This window comes from Gobius niger (assembly GCF_951799975.1).
Source record: "Gobius niger genome assembly, chromosome: 6".
Classification (NCBI taxonomy): domain Eukaryota; kingdom Metazoa; phylum Chordata; class Actinopteri; order Gobiiformes; family Gobiidae; genus Gobius; species Gobius niger.
The window spans coordinates 12,532,696-12,548,140 of NC_136857.1; the positions used below are offsets into that span (position 1 = coordinate 12,532,696).

Consider the following 15,445-nt stretch of genomic DNA (forward strand, 5'->3'; position numbering starts at 1 on the left):
AATCTTTATTTACCACATCATATCAATCAACATCCATACGGTGGCAGATAAAATTGCACCAAAACACCAAAGCAAGTGAAGCGTATTGGAAGAATAAAACTGTGCAAAACAATGCAGTAATATGAATAGACTGTTGGTTGCTCATAACAATAGGGAAGCAAAATGCTTTCAATGTGACAACGTGAAGTGCTTGTGTGGTTCCAATAGGACATTGTTAAACAAAGGCACTAAACATATTAACATTTTGTTGCTTTTTGTACTTTGCCAGTACTAACAAATACTTTGTGGTATTGTTTTATACATGTCACTAAAATTATGACCTCACAGTATAGCAGTGAAAGCAAAACAATAGGGAAATAATAACATATTCCTATTTAACATATCGGCAAAAAATGTTCTACTGAGCACCTTTAGAAATATGCAGCAACATAATTTACATCTGTAGTATAGCTGTGAAAGCAATTGACAAACACTGTGTAAAAAGATCTACTGTCGCTTGTGACACTTGTTTATAGCGGTAAAACATTCAAAGATAGGCAGTCTGCGAAAACAATGGTTCTCAACTGGTAAAGCCTCTGGATCCACCTTCACCCTAGAAAAACAAGCCCGACCCAAACTAGATATTATTTGTTCATGTAAGAATGACCGCATTTTCACACAGATGAAGTTAAGTATTAAATAAGCCTATAGATGAAATCATGATCAAAACAGCTCTGAACAGGTCATTTTAATTGACTCATGTAGCATTTCCCTGCTTTTTCAGTAGATAAATATTGTAAAAAATGTTTCCTGGCCCTGGGAAAGGCTCACGTTTTTGTGACCCACCAGTTGAGAACCACAGTGCTCAAACAAAATATGTGAATTCAAAAGTATTCAATAGTATTTGTATGCTCTATTTCGTTTCAATTCAAGTTCTTGTTCATTCACTCATTCCCTTTGAAACATTAACCACAGTAAAAAAAAAAAAAAGAGGAAAAAAAAAAAAAAAAGAAAATCTCTAAAATATCTCCTCATGGTCTCTTATTATTATCTTCACTTCTTGTAGTTGCCAAACTGAACAGCGAGCCGGTCACTGACGCAGCGGAAAGTAGCAGGTTGAACCTCCCAATAATTGACTGGGTTTCCAAACAAGCTGATACCGTTATAGAAAGTCCTCTTCATCCCAAAGCCTCGTGGGCAGAAGTCGTCCATTCCCACTCGGTCGATGTGATTTGAGTGGAGGTACACAACCTGCAAGGGATTGAACCGTGTTACCCATACTGTTACTGATACTGACAACTGTTTTGCGTGCATACCTGTAAGTATTTCATATCTGGGAGACCTCTGGGCACTCGAGTCAGCCGGTTGTTGTCCAGGTGCAGTTCTCGAAGCAAATGTAGGTAAGACAGGCTGCCGTTTTCCAAGTTTCTGATGTGGTTAAAGCCAAGTCCCAGTCTAGAAAAGCAATTACATTTAGTGTTTTATTTGCCTCATGTTAACACCACAGCAACCCCTTTGTCTACCTTTGAAAATTAACTTGACACGGATTGAGGCTTTCATGTGGCTCGTTTTTTTTTTTTTACTTTATTTAAGATTCACAGACAGAATCTCAGAAGGCCAGTCTGACTAATCATAATGGTTTGCCAAGCATTGTTCCGGTCACTGTAAGGTCTTTGAGTGCGTAATGCACAATATCAATCCACAAATGAATTCTTAAGAAGCAGGAGCCTTGTGGTGCGGCCTGTACCTGTAAAGGTTTTTGTAGCGTTTAAGGTCTTCCAATTCCACGGCCTGGATCTGGTTGTGGTCCAAATGAAGTTCATTGAGACTCTCTGGAAGATCTAAACACATAATCAGTATTCAAATTCGTATTTCTCATATTGATTATCGATTGTTCTATACATGCCTTTCAGTGATGTGACTTTTGTTGTTATGGCGGCCATTTTGAATACCGTAGAATTATGCAGAATTAGAGTGCTACAACAACGTATATGCAATGCTACAACATGTAACAATATCTCTACTCAAGACAACAGATGGACAGTGGCATTTTTATGTACTTGTAATCATTGCTAAAGATAACAGTAAAAACACAGCCCCAGAGATAGCATGTTTATATGTTAAGCTATTCAGGACGCATGCGACCGGTTAGCATTTAGCTTCAAGCCTCTCCAAGAGAAAGCCCTGAACAACACTCCAAACATCTAGCCTTGGATACAACATGTGCCAGAGGTCAGAGCTGAGCTGTTACTGTAGTATTTCCTCAGTGTTCATAGATGTGAGCCACACATGTGTTTATTGTGTTGAAGCCATCGGCAGTTGGTTGATGACAGTTGCTAACTGGTAGCATGCTAACGTTTTGAGCAGCTTAAACACTGACTCTGACTGAGACTCTGTTGACATGACAAACTGTAAAGATCACAGAGAAAGGTTTTCTGTTTCCTCTTTGATAGGTTAATGTAGTCTTAGGAGTGAAGCAGATCTTTAGTTAATCCTGCTGTAGCTTGATGGACAGCTTCTGGGGCCGTGTTTTTACTCTTATCTTCTTGAGCAATGATTACGGGTACATAAAAATGCCACTGTCAATCAGTTTTCTTTCATTTTCATCCTGAGTGCAGATGCTATTACATGTTGTAGTACTGCATAATCCTACTTCGGTGTTCAAAATGGCGGCTGGAACTATGCGTGATAATATATATCTTTACCTTTTGGTACGCCTGTCAGCTTGGCCTCTGATACGCGCAGATAATTGAGTTTCAGTCCCTTGAAGGCTCCCGGCTCAAAACCACTGTTGTGTATTGGGTTGGCTCCCATCTCTGAAAGATAAATGAACATGTGCAGTGCGTGAGTTCAAGTGGTCCCTTTAATTTACCCGGTGCAGCGGCTTCAGTATAAAGTCATAAATAGACTGTGATTCAGACCTATGCAGTTCATGTTGGTGAGTCCGGAGAAGGCCCCAGCTGAAACCGTCCTGATGCGGTTCTCGTGGATCCTGAGCTCGACCAGAGACGTGGGCAAGTTCCTGGGGATGGTGGTCAGCAGATTCTTGGAGAAGTAGAGCTTTTGCATGTGTTTCAGTGGAACAAACGTCCTCGGGTGCACTTTGGAGATTTGATTGTTCCTGAGAGACAAACCCTGGGGGAAAAAAAACAATAAAGAATACCTGAATTTAAAGATGGGGCATTCCACATATGCTCTTGGTTTCAAGAAGCCAGTGCAATCATACACTCAACCAATAGGCCACAATTTTTACATACTGAGATATGTTCTTTCCTGAGCTTAGACGAGTTGAGGCGTATATTGTAAGGTGTAATAACACCTTAAGAGCACTTTGACGTCGGTGCAGTAATATCTTCACTTTACTGCGTGGACGTCGAAGTGCTCCTAAGGCATAGGTGTCAAACTCTGGCCCGCGGGCCAAATTTGGCCCGCAATGTAGCGAGGCTATACCAAATGACTACTCGAGCTGGCCCACCGGTATTATACTTTTTTTTTTTCAGATTTTGCATATCTGGACTATTAAGTTATATATTGTATAGTAATAAGTGTTGCTTGTTCCATATTCAATGTTAAAGCAAATCTTGTTTGGGTCCATATTAAAAGGTTCATTTGTTCAATGGTGGCCCGCGACTTTGTTCAAGTTTTACATTTTGGCTCACTGTGTATTTGAGTTTGACACCCCTGTCCTAAGGTGTTATTACGCCTTATAATATAGTACCCCTTTTTATCCGCTTAGAATTGAATTTTGTGTAACTATACTTGGATCGTGTAACTACTCACGTAACCGTATTTAAGTAGGGAAAACGTAAGTAGGGAAAACGTGGAAGAAAATTGGTCGATTCTAACTTCACCCCATTTGGCCTCATGCAGGAGAGGAGGAGAGGCTAAATGCTAACAACATCTTTGGTCTTTTTGCGTGACTGAGCACACGCACAAAGACCGGACAGATACGCATCAACTCGTCTAAGCTCAGGTAATAACATACCTCAGTATGGAAAAACAGTGGCCTGTTCCTTTAACCTTGTTGGAAAACGCAAGATTTCAGTCACTGAACTGGAGGCCTGCTACTTGCACTTATTAGGGCTTCAGATGCTCAGATTTTGGAAGCAAGCATTTAGATTAGAGAGAGACCTTTTATGTTTACAACATACTGGTTTTAGTCATACAATGTGGCAACCCAAAATTTTGAGTCACTCTGCTTTCTGATTGGGTTGTCGGCTCAAGAACCAAAACAAATAATGTAAGCATAAACAACTTCTACATGATGTAAAAAATAAAAAAAAGTGTAATTGTGACTAACATTAGAAAAGTTGTTGGTAAAATCGTTATTTGATTTGAACATCTTATTGAAATATTTTAAATGATTCCTTACACTTCAGCAAGACATTGTAAAGTATGTAAAGATAATGTTTTGAATATTCTTCTATTCTATATTATCATTTTGTTTTGTGGGGAGAAGGTGGGATACACATTTACTGCCCATTAACTGCTACAAATTCGCAAATAAAAATAATTCTGGTCTTCTTTTCAAAGCCATCACTTAAATCCAGAAGCTATGGCATACACACTCAGACGTTATGTCTGTATCATCGCAGGGGTACAATGTATATGTGCAGTGTTCCCAACATTACTGAAATAAAGCAGTGTCAGCTTATCATTGGGTTTGACTGTCTGCCAACAGCACCGAATAGTAGAGAAACTGAGGTAAACGGCACAACAACACAATTGCCCTTATAATGCAATGTTTGAGTTTCCAACATCTCACAACTGTTGGTCATTTATCCAAAACACACATTGGGCCTATCTGGTTATAGTAAGCTGCTATAATGTCTGTTTGTGATGTTTGTTGTGGTGTCCTCGTCAAACATAACAAAGCTTGTCTGAAGATAGGGGCAAACTGGAATACAACGTATAATCTTACACCTTTTAACACAAAATAATAGGCCAAACTGTCAATTATAAAACTGAGCAAACAAAATGTGACCCCCATTTTTAAAGTGCATCCCCTAAATCTTTGAGAAGGTGGACCAGAAGGAGCTGACCATTGCGTTTTGAGTCATTTTCACCTTTTGTTAATATATGAAATAGCCAAGTGTTTGTATCCCCCAGAGGTCCTCAGACCCATGCTTGGGAAGCACTGACATAAGCATAAAAGGCACCCAACCAAATTAAGCCATAATTTCCCTTCCTACACAGATCAAACTGTGTTGTAAGGGAAATTATTTGTCACACCGCAAGCTTCGCATAAAATAATGAAGTGTAATATATCTGGCCCATCCAGATGCCAGACGGGGCGTGTGTTTGGGCGTGTGTCTTACATATAAGTGCGTGAGGCCTTTGAAGTCGTCCTCTTTAAGCTCTCTGATTCGGTTGTTCTGCAGATCCAGGAACTTCGTGTCTGCGGGAATATTCTTGGGAACTTCACTGAGCCCTAAAGACAATGAAAAACAAGAGAGAGGGGAAAAAAGAGACGAAATGCATCAGTGAGATTCTTGTAAACTCCCGAAAACCGGAGTGTTGTTATAGAGCAGCAGACTTGGGAAAATAAATGGTGGCGGTGACAGAGGCTTAAACCACTCCACTGCTGTGATGAAATGACTACTTAGAGCTTCTCTGTGTATTATTCTGATTACAGACAGGCACAGATGAAGCTCTGGAGCTCACACACAGGACAAAATATTATTAGTCTACTGTTGGAGCAGCAGCAGATGGAGACACAGGTTTTCCCGTCTGCTCTTTGTTAGTGACACCAAAGCATGGCCCCTAAAGAGGAAGCGTAATCTGTCTGCCTTATATGAGAGGTTGATGGTTATTCATCCTAAAGCAAGTGTAATACACCTGTTCAAGGACAGCAGTAGTGTCAGAGAGTTGCCTTTTCGAGATCAGCCTGAGCACATACTGTCATTGTGCTCAGGTGTGGCTGATTCACTCTGACCAAAAAGCAGTTGAATATGTGCTGCACCTGTTCCTGTCAGTATTGCAAATAGTCTCTGGAAATATTAGTCAGCAGATGGCCCTGGTAGATGTGACGAACCAACTGCACTGCCACATCACAGAGCCACGTGGACGACTCCATCTGATGTGGTGAACTGGCGCAGACAGGCTCAGCCCAGGGCCAACCTCATACCGGACCAGGGCTGTGATGATGCAACAGAGGCCGGATGAGAATATGGGTCTGAGATTGCCAGCTGTCCCAGTGGGATCCACGACGCCACTAACCACACTGCAAGCCCTGTGCTCCTGTCCATCTGTGGAGTTTAGTTTAAATATACGGCTTCGGCTGCAGCAGACACACCCTCTGTGCCACCACACAGAGATGAGCCCAATAAAAAAAATCATCTTTGTACTTTAGAGCCACTGAAATAGAAGGGTTGATCCATTCTCTCTATTGAAAATGCTGGTTTGGGGCAGGTTCATTGTCTGCTGTCTGCTTTTAATATGTTGTTGTGTTTTAAAGTATGTTACAAATTATTATGCAAATGAATTTTTTCGCAGATTTTCTACATTGTCAACTCAAATGAGGGAAGGAAGAAGGTTCAGGCACAACTGCAAGCCTCTGGAGCGTCCTACAGCTTGATGTTCTCCAGGGGCACCAGCAGCTTCAAATGCCTGTTTGCTGTTCTAATAATCTCCTGTATTTGTCTGGCAGAAACCGTCCTCATTGTGCCTTTATCTGCACAAACCCGTGTGTGCTTTGAAACAGTCACACATCTCTTAACAGTGCGATGATTACGCTTAATCTTCCATGAAATATCGAAGGTTTTCATACCTAGTCAAAGGCATTCAACTATACACGTTTTTCATCAGCAGAGAGATCTTTTTTCTTTCCCATATTGCTTGAAAATGCCTTTATGACACTGAAATATCATTTGCATAATAATTTGCAACATATTTTATTGTGATCTGGAACAAAAATAAAATAAAATGTTGAAGGAGATATATAAAAAAAAATCTGCATACCCTTGCTGGAAAAACCCTCTTTAATATCTGGAGCACAGGCTTTGCAAGCCCCTGTGGTTTGTATATAGAGCTTGAAGCGCTGCATTCATTTCACCCCCATATGCTCATTTAGCACCATATGCCTAAGTCCCCTGAAACCACAAGTCACACATCTCACCTTCACTTCTGTTGTATCTACCACAACTCCCGCAAATGTTATCCACCAAAGTGACGAAACTATTACTTTGTTTAACCCCAGCGGCCCCTGAGCGCAAATGCCCCGGATCATGTGGGGATGCAGGCAAGTGAGAGGAGACAGACGCCACCGCCAAAGTACATGTGTTCCAAATAAGCACTTGACATGTTGGCAAATTATACGCTTCCACTTTTACCCCAGTGCAGAAACCAAGGACAGTAAGTATATGGAGATGGTAAAATGGTGATTCAACAAAACCATTATGTCCAAACAGAGACAGCCTATTAGTCAGAAGGTTGTACAGTAATGTAAACTCTTGAATTAAAACAGAGCAAAAAAAGCTATCATTATTTTTCGGATGGGGAGTCACACTTTTCTACAGGTATTAGGGCAATTTATAAGTCAAATAAAAAGAAATCTTTATCCTAGTAACTGTTTTTATTACCGTCATCATTGCCCTTTCAAAAACGAATTTTGTTCTGCACATCTGTGTTTTCTTAACTCTCTAACGTGACTGAGTTTTGCCTCTTCCATTTTTCCTGCTGTGTCGTGCTCTTTTGTGCTTATTTCAATTCGGGAACAGAAAATCCCCCAGCGATTAACGTCTTTGTCAGAATACGCCATCTTAATCCAAAAGAAACAGCCCTCCCTTAAAACCGTGGAGTTAATTATTATGAATATCCACTTAGTTAGGTATTTGCTGTATAAGCTAACTGCTGAGTCACACTGGACTGACCCAGGTCGGAGCATTGGACCACCCTCAGGCGGCAGTGGCAGCCAAAGGGACACATGGAGGGGCCTGGGACGGGGAGCTCCTCTGTCGCCGAGCCTTCCTCTTCATCTCTCATCATCATTGTGATGTCGCTGCTGTCAAAATTGTCCATTGCAAAGTCCCAGAATCCTCTCTGCTCAAAGGGTAGTGCAGGTAGCAGATGGGGCAGGAGGGAGACACAGAGGAGCAGGAGGAGGGGGCAATGTGGAGACATCTTCAACAAGAACCTGCAACACACAGACGTGAGAGCCAAGGTGTAATCAATGCTTATGAAATTATACAGTGTTATTTGCAGCGTTAGACTCTTGTGATGTTAACATAAACACGAGTTCATAATTCAGATTCTGTTTGGCATAGATTGTCATTCACTCAGGTTTTTACACAGATGCCCTTCCTGAATTCATCCTCAAGCCTCCAGGATTTGGCATTTCTTCTCCCTCGTGATAAATAGGTTACCAATGTGCTGCCAGGACAAGCCCCAACACAACCACAGAAAAGTAATGGCCTTGAACAGTTACCGGAGCTGCTACGTCACATTATCCCACTTGGTTTAGTCTGTGGTGTCCACTGTATCTAATTGAAGCCGTGATGACAGGGCAGCACTGTCATCAGCAGGTGGCAATAACGGCCAAACAGTAATACTTTTCTCCAGCACCCACTCAGACGATCCAGTCAGAGCCAATGGGGAAAGCTTCAGTATTTATGGTAATGAAAAGTGCTGGATAAAAGTGGGCATCACTTAGTCCATGATGAAATGGTCTGGACATGTGTAAATATAAAGGCCTACTGTTTGCACCACACCTAGCAGTCTGTCCTTAAGCGACATGTGAGGAAATTGAGAAGGAGTCGGACTTGGCTTAAACTGAACTGAAACATCAATAAAAACTGTCACTGTCTGCTTTCTACCCTTTCACACTGAGGTAGGTGAAGTACGGCAGTGCAAATCACTTTGTTACTTAGAAATAGAAGTAGACGAGACAGTAAAGAAAAACATTATTGAAGTAACAGAGTGTTCCTTACTTTTTACCATCACAACCTGCTGCAGTGTGCTTTCTTAAGTCTATTATTGTTTGGTATAGGTTTTTCGGCACCGTTCCTGATGTACTTAATGACCTTCCGCTACTGCTTTCCCATGAGTGTCTTCTGGGCAACCAATCAGAGGGTGAAGAAGAAGTGAAGACACATGAGTTTAACTGTGGAAAAAGCTTATTTCTGTAAGTCATTCCCCACGCACACAATGCCACCATTCATTTGTGGGGTGTGCAACTCCAAATACTCTGGTGTGACTAAACATGTCGTAAAACTCCATGATGTCATTGGTATACTCAGCTAATTGGGGTCACAGACACAGTAGCGTGCTGTAACTGCAGCAGCGCTCCTATGATTTATCTTGCACTTCCCTCCGTGTAACCTTCCAACCATTTCCTAGAAAAAACAAATCATCGCCAGGCCAATTCATCCTTTACTCTGTGAACTCTGACCTCAGGCAAATGCAGTGAACGGGGAAAACCAGCACTTCACCAAAGATGGACCTCAAATCTGATAATCTCCAACCCATGTTAATTCAGTCCCTGATCTCTTAATCCGCAGAAGAGAAAAACGATGGATGATTTTTTCTATAATGTGGAAATATGAATGGTTATTGCATGTCAATGTTAAGGTGTATCTTTAATGCATATGTTTGGTATAGTATTTTACTGATTTTATTAGTACTTCTGCTTCTATTGTTGCTTTTATTTTTATTTTTCTAAACTAATCAATCATAGCTTTTACAATTTTCTATGCTGATCAATGCCGTCATCTTTATTTTGTAGTTTAAGCGTTGGATGTTTCACCTCTCACCTAAGAAGCTTCATCAGCAGTATTAATTGTTTGGCAGCAGGATGAATGTACGTACTGCATACATTGGGCATTACATACATTAGTTGCTGACAATGCTTCTTTGATAAGAGGCGAAACGTCCACCACTTAAACTACCAGGTATGTTACCCTCCTTAGGATCCTTCTATTACGACCCAAAAATATATATCCTTTCTTATTCCAAAAATACACTACACACCTGTCACGTACCATCCACCACCACATAAAATGTAGAAGCCTTAACATATTATCTGAAAACACAGGCCACTTGGAGGTTATATCATAATAACTGAGTTTGAATTCGAGTAAGAAAAAACTACAGCTCTACAGTGAAAAAGTTGTTTGTTTTGATGTTTTGACTTCTGTATAAATTCGATTCACTCAAACAAAGGCTATGAGGTGGCCAGAGCGTGTACAAAATAGTCCTTTCAGTCTGTTTCTCTAAAATGAAAATAGCTGCAAATTATACCATTTTGCAGCAAAGAAAAAATCAGGGCTGGCTGTGAGTGGGTCTGAAGAATGTGCTGAATGGGACTGAGCCAGGATCAGTGTATAGGCAGCAGTCTTTCACACGGGGACACAACGTACAGTTTATAACAACCATTTGGGACATTTAGCAGCTATAACGTTTCAATAGAAATGAGTGAACACTGCATTTGTCTGCTGCAGTCATATAGAAAGCGGGGGAAGAATAGCAACAGTACAGTTAAGCTAATGTGAAAATGCAAATACTGGAGATGGTTACCAAGTTGCACGGGTAGTGTACTAACTATAATGCCACGGTTTCCAAATTTTTTTATGTTTGTTTATGACATAAAGTTAGTAATTGAGCCAGCCATGCAGCCTTGTTCTAAAGTGAAATAAAGCCATGGGATAGTTGATGGCTTATGATCGGAATAGAGGGGAGCTAATGGGAAGTGTAACATGAGAAGGCTAGATAATGGTCAACTATTAAAAATTTAAGTACCTTTAATTCCCCTATATCCGGAGGCCAATATTCAACAAGTGTAGTGTTAGTTGAAGGACATATGTTTAAATGACACAATAACAAACGAATGATCTTGCTATATACCGCTAATGAACTAATAAGAGATTTGACTAAAGATTCCTGAGTGGGATTGTGGCCGGATGGATAGATGGTCCGATAAGCACCATCTGGAAACCACTCTGCTCGGAGTGTTTGAGTTTCCCACACAGGCTGTCATTAAGCTTTACATTTCTATATGAGCTCTCCATCCATGTGTCAGCGCAGTCGCCCTGCCATCCTCTGCAATTACTTTGATACCAGCACATTTCCCACAGCCCGACCAGTCCGCATCAAGCTGGACAAATGTATGTAAAACTATGCAGTGCCAAGTATAGCCATAGCGACAATGCACAGTCTGTGTTCTCCCAAGACCGCATCCATGAGAAAGGCCAAACCAACTGCGGTGGTTCTGTATTCTCTTCTCAACTGCGATGTCTTGAAAGATACAATGAGTTTTATCCTTTGTTGTTGTTGCAGCTGCTTTGGCAGTTTTATCTCGGGTTTGTATTTTAGAACCATTTAGTAATAAGTAAATAGTCCACAATTCAGTGTATTTCTTTCTTTCTTTTTCTACATATATATATCAAGCCCTGGACTGAATAAATGGAAAATCAACATAGTCACTAGGATTGAGACCAAAATAGTCAATACCATAAGAAGAGTTGGTCGTTGAAACTTGTAAAATGTTTGGTATTCTGTTTATGGCAGTACAATGTGGGCATAAACATACAATTTTGTTTTGTTCTGTATATAGTTTTTTATATAAGCAGAGTGTGCGCAGTGGGAGAGGAGGGTTGGCCATAAGTAGCAGCTGCCTTTTTGAAGATGGATTGACAATGGCCACGTCAACACGGAGCCCTAATTAAAATCACACAGAGACCCCAAGTGCTGAGTAAGCACAATATTTCATTACTGACCTGTTGTGGTTTTGCTTGTTTGTCAGATTAACAGTTGAGTAGAGGTAGTGGAAGTAGGTGATATGAGGACAGACATCTACGCTACACATACCATTTCTGGAAATTCTGGCTATTAATTAAAAATAATCTTTCATGTAGTATAATACAGCGTACACATTTTGAAGGTCTGGATAACCAGTAGTTTTTACAAGACCAGCAGAGTTTGGAAAAATACAGAATGTAATTGGTGTGTTTTTGTGAGGGTTTTTTTGTAATAATGTAGTTGTAATTAGATTTACGTTTTGAAATCAAGATTCAGTTTCCTGTGCGTATTTCAAACACGCCCAAGGGCATTAACATTAGACTGAAGTATGCACGGTTTAAGTGTCACGTAGATGAATGAATGCAGTTTTTGTGATTTGCTGATCTTGGTTTTATAGTTAAGCGTAGTTATTTGTCCAGGGACTGTGCACATCTGAGATTTCCAATCAAAACTTGATGTGTGCTTTTTTTGGGATCGGCCCCAGATTCGTGTAGTATTACACCAAAGGCGAAGGTCTGCAATGAAGTCAGTAGATTCAAATAATAGCATTTGACACTTTGATGAAATAGGAAACTAGCTACTTAATCATTGTATATGCCTCTTTGTAGATGATCATTATTTCATCGTCAGTCATTAAATACATATAAAGGTCAGCACTATTAGTGAGATGCAGATCCAGCAGCAGCAGTTCTTGGGTGGAGTGAGCTTTGCCCAGTGGCTGTAATTTGGTGACTGCGTGTGCCCTAAAAAAAGGAACCGTTTGGCAGCTCCACTGTTGCCGCCGGGCTTGGATGTGGTCAAGAGCAGCTCAGTGCTGCACTATACCCAGAGCAAGGAGAGGACTGAGGAATAACAACAAAAGTGCAGTCCAGTCAACAGGGACATGTGACCTGCAGGACCCAGGGCTGTGGGCAGAGCAATCCTGGATGTGGGCTACAATAACTGTCTGTAGACAAAGGCAGCTTCTTGAAAACCAAAATGACAGATTCAGCGCATTTCAAGCAACAATGGCGAGTACAAAGTTAGGGTCAGTTCAAACCACTGAGCTGACACACTGGGGTATTACAAGGCACAGGGGCAAAGAAAAGGATGGCAATGCACAAAGGGTAAGCGATATCTTCAGGTGCAGTTTACCCCTGGTTTAGTTATTAACTGGTCATGGCTTAAAGAAGAACTAAGTAACTTATTTACCTTAATAAATCCTTTCCGTGGTCCCTCTGGGACCATTGATGGGATGATTGAGGGGTCTCTCATCTCCCCCTGGTGTCTCTGGCCAGAAAACCACACTTGCAACTTTCCCTGCACCGGATCGGAGGTGCAATACACACTTTGGTCTTTGACTTCTTCCAATTTTAGTTCTTAAAAATACACACTGCTACTGACATTTCTTATCTGCTTTCAAAGTCAATATCATTATATAATTGTTCAAACTGATTTTCCTTTAAACTAATTTATCAAACAATCCAATTGCCTAGTTTTAAGTCGGATGCCCATCATAATTAAAGAATAAAAACCGGCTTGTGAACAATTGTTGATGCAAAAATATAGCGGGGGGAGTATAATAAAAACAATAATAATAATAATAATATAATAATGCCACAGTGTGAGTAACATGTGGCCAAAACATAAATCTTGTAAAACCACAACTATTTCAACACTTGTCGATCTGAAAAGACATGAAAGGAAAGAGCGCCAAATGATCCATTTCTATAATTCTTACAGTAAATGGGAGCAAGTAATGCAATAAATCCTACTTTCAAAGGCAAAAGGACAAATTAAGTGAACCTGAAGATTGAAGAGAGACAGCAGAGTTTGCATTAAATTACGAGGCTCTGAAGATAACTTTGTTGTGGTTTGGTGCCACATTCCTCAGAGGGGACTAGCGACATCTAGTGGAAGAGTCTAAATTGACTGGCATTTTACAAGTTTTGGCCGTTTCAGCAACAGTTGGTTTAAAGAGTCAAGGCTATTACAAAGCAAAGAAAAATATGACAATCATGCAGAGGATAGGATGGAAATTAATAAGCTACTCATAGCAAAGTTGGCAAAAGGTAGGCTAATCATTTATTTCCAGTTTCTTCATGGTGTATGGGTTTATCTTAACAAAGCGCGACTAATGATTTGACGCTTTGATTACACTGTTAATTTTTCTCCTTATAAATCATACATATTCATTCTTCTTTATACACAGGTAGTTGGGGAAATAGTAAACTAAATACCTTACCTTTACCAAACCAATTATATGAACTCCAGACAGTAGTCCTTTTGGGCATAGAAGTGTCCCCGAGCGTGCGTAAAATCACATTGATGGACGGTCGCCGTGCGTCCCGGGGTCTGTGTATTATAAACCTCCTCCTCCGCAGACAGTGCGCAACTTGCCCGCGCAGCTAAACTCTGGGTACCCCCCTTTGGTCCTGTCCGGAGAAATGTGACTGGGATCTGGGGTCGAGTCTGGAAAGTGAACGAGCCTGCCTCCTCCCTGTCCTCCTTTCTCCCCTTTAGGATGGAGCAGCAGAGCGAGGAGGAGGGAAAGGGGAAGATGGGAGAGGTCCAATATACAGTGTGAGCTTGCAAGTAGAGATTATTAGTCATCAGTCATTTTCAAGAGTGTGATTTGCATTCTGTTTCAAATAAGCCCATGAATCAATACCAGCCTTTTTGCTTGTTGTCATTCCCGATTAACAAGCTATTTTTACTTTATTTGTTCAGTCTTATAGGCCTATCAAAACATAAAACTGCAAACTAACACAGTATATCAACATGTGTTTTAAAATATGCACCGGTAAAGTTTAAAAGACAAGACAAATAGGCAACTTAAACTGTTTTGCTTTTTGCACAGACTTTATTGAACCTTCACATATTCCATTTCATTGAACACTGTTATTTGTTGTGGCATCATTAGAGCTTAAGAGTGGGTCCTCTCACAGCTTTCTATTTAATTTGTCTGTTGGCAGGATGAAATGTTCCTTCTCACTGACTCCCTGATTTCCTGTGCCTTCTGCCAGCGCCCGGAGAGAGAAGCTGGGAGCTTGGCAAACCTCTCTCCAACTGGGGCCACTTCCAGCCATAGCAAAAAAAAAAAAAAAAGATCATTCATCGAGAGACGTAATTCTGCAAGTATTAAGTATTCAGACACTACAGTATTTGGGGTTCTTAATTTGTCGAGGAGAACATTGGTTATTTGGCCAAATCAACATGTATAATGACCAAGTTGAATATTTCCCAAAAATAAAAGAAAGATATGCATGAATTTTGACCAACCTCTCTTGATTTTAGCCTCGTTTGATCAAAAGGTTGTCAAATTAGGAAGTTTGCATTTAGGAGAATAGAATAGAATATGGAGGTTCCCAATACTGAAGCCAGCAGGCGTATTTACAGTATCCACAGCGGCAGCGAAGGCATGCAGACAGTGCCCTGCAGGCCTGTGGCATGAGGCCGCATTTGGATAAAGGCTTTACTGATAACATTATAGCTTTCTGTGCTTCCTCTCGCTTGCTTTGCCCTACGTTTTTCTTTCACTTGTTACACTCCTCTGTCTGCCTGTCGCTGCCTTGCTGTGGTCGACTTGATTATAATGTGTGTCTGTTTCTGCAGGGCTTGGCATCCAAATTAAACTCATTTTGTTCCATGGGTGCTGAACCATGGGAGTACAAGCACCTTTGAGATTAGTGCACCCACTTGTTAGGGCTTACGTAGGTGTAACCTTAATCTTTCTATTAAAAAGGAGGAATGG

General features: G+C 40.8%; 1 protein-coding gene across 1 annotated transcript; it reads right to left on the reverse strand.

The window, feature by feature from the left end:
* Window positions 1-679: 679 nt before the first annotated feature.
* On the reverse strand, window positions 680-14,182 carry bgnb (biglycan b). Its single transcript, XM_079559234.1, has 8 exons — window positions 13,937-14,182; window positions 7,851-8,113; window positions 5,298-5,410; window positions 2,901-3,114; window positions 2,685-2,795; window positions 1,727-1,820; window positions 1,296-1,434; window positions 680-1,230 (listed from the first exon to the last, which is right to left on the reverse strand). The coding sequence occupies exons 2-8, from the start codon at window positions 8,098-8,100 to the stop codon at window positions 1,033-1,035; spliced, it is 1,119 nt and encodes a 372-aa protein (XP_079415360.1). The 5' UTR covers window positions 8,101-8,113; window positions 13,937-14,182; the 3' UTR covers window positions 680-1,032.
* Window positions 14,183-15,445: the final 1,263 nt, after the last annotated feature.

Excerpts from the sequence above, each read along its gene's own strand:
- bgnb (XM_079559234.1), bottom strand. The coding sequence starts at position 8,100 with ATGTCTCCACATTGCCCCCTCCTCCTGCTCCTCTGTGTCTCCCTCCTG. Across the intron at positions 1,821-2,684 it reads GCTGACAGGCGTACCAAAAG|ATCTTCCAGAGAGTCTCAAT; the intron begins GTAAAGATATAT and ends TTATGTGTTTAG. Across the intron at positions 1,435-1,726 it reads CGCTACAAAAACCTTTACAG|ACTGGGACTTGGCTTTAACC; the intron begins GTACAGGCCGCA and ends TTGCTTTTCTAG.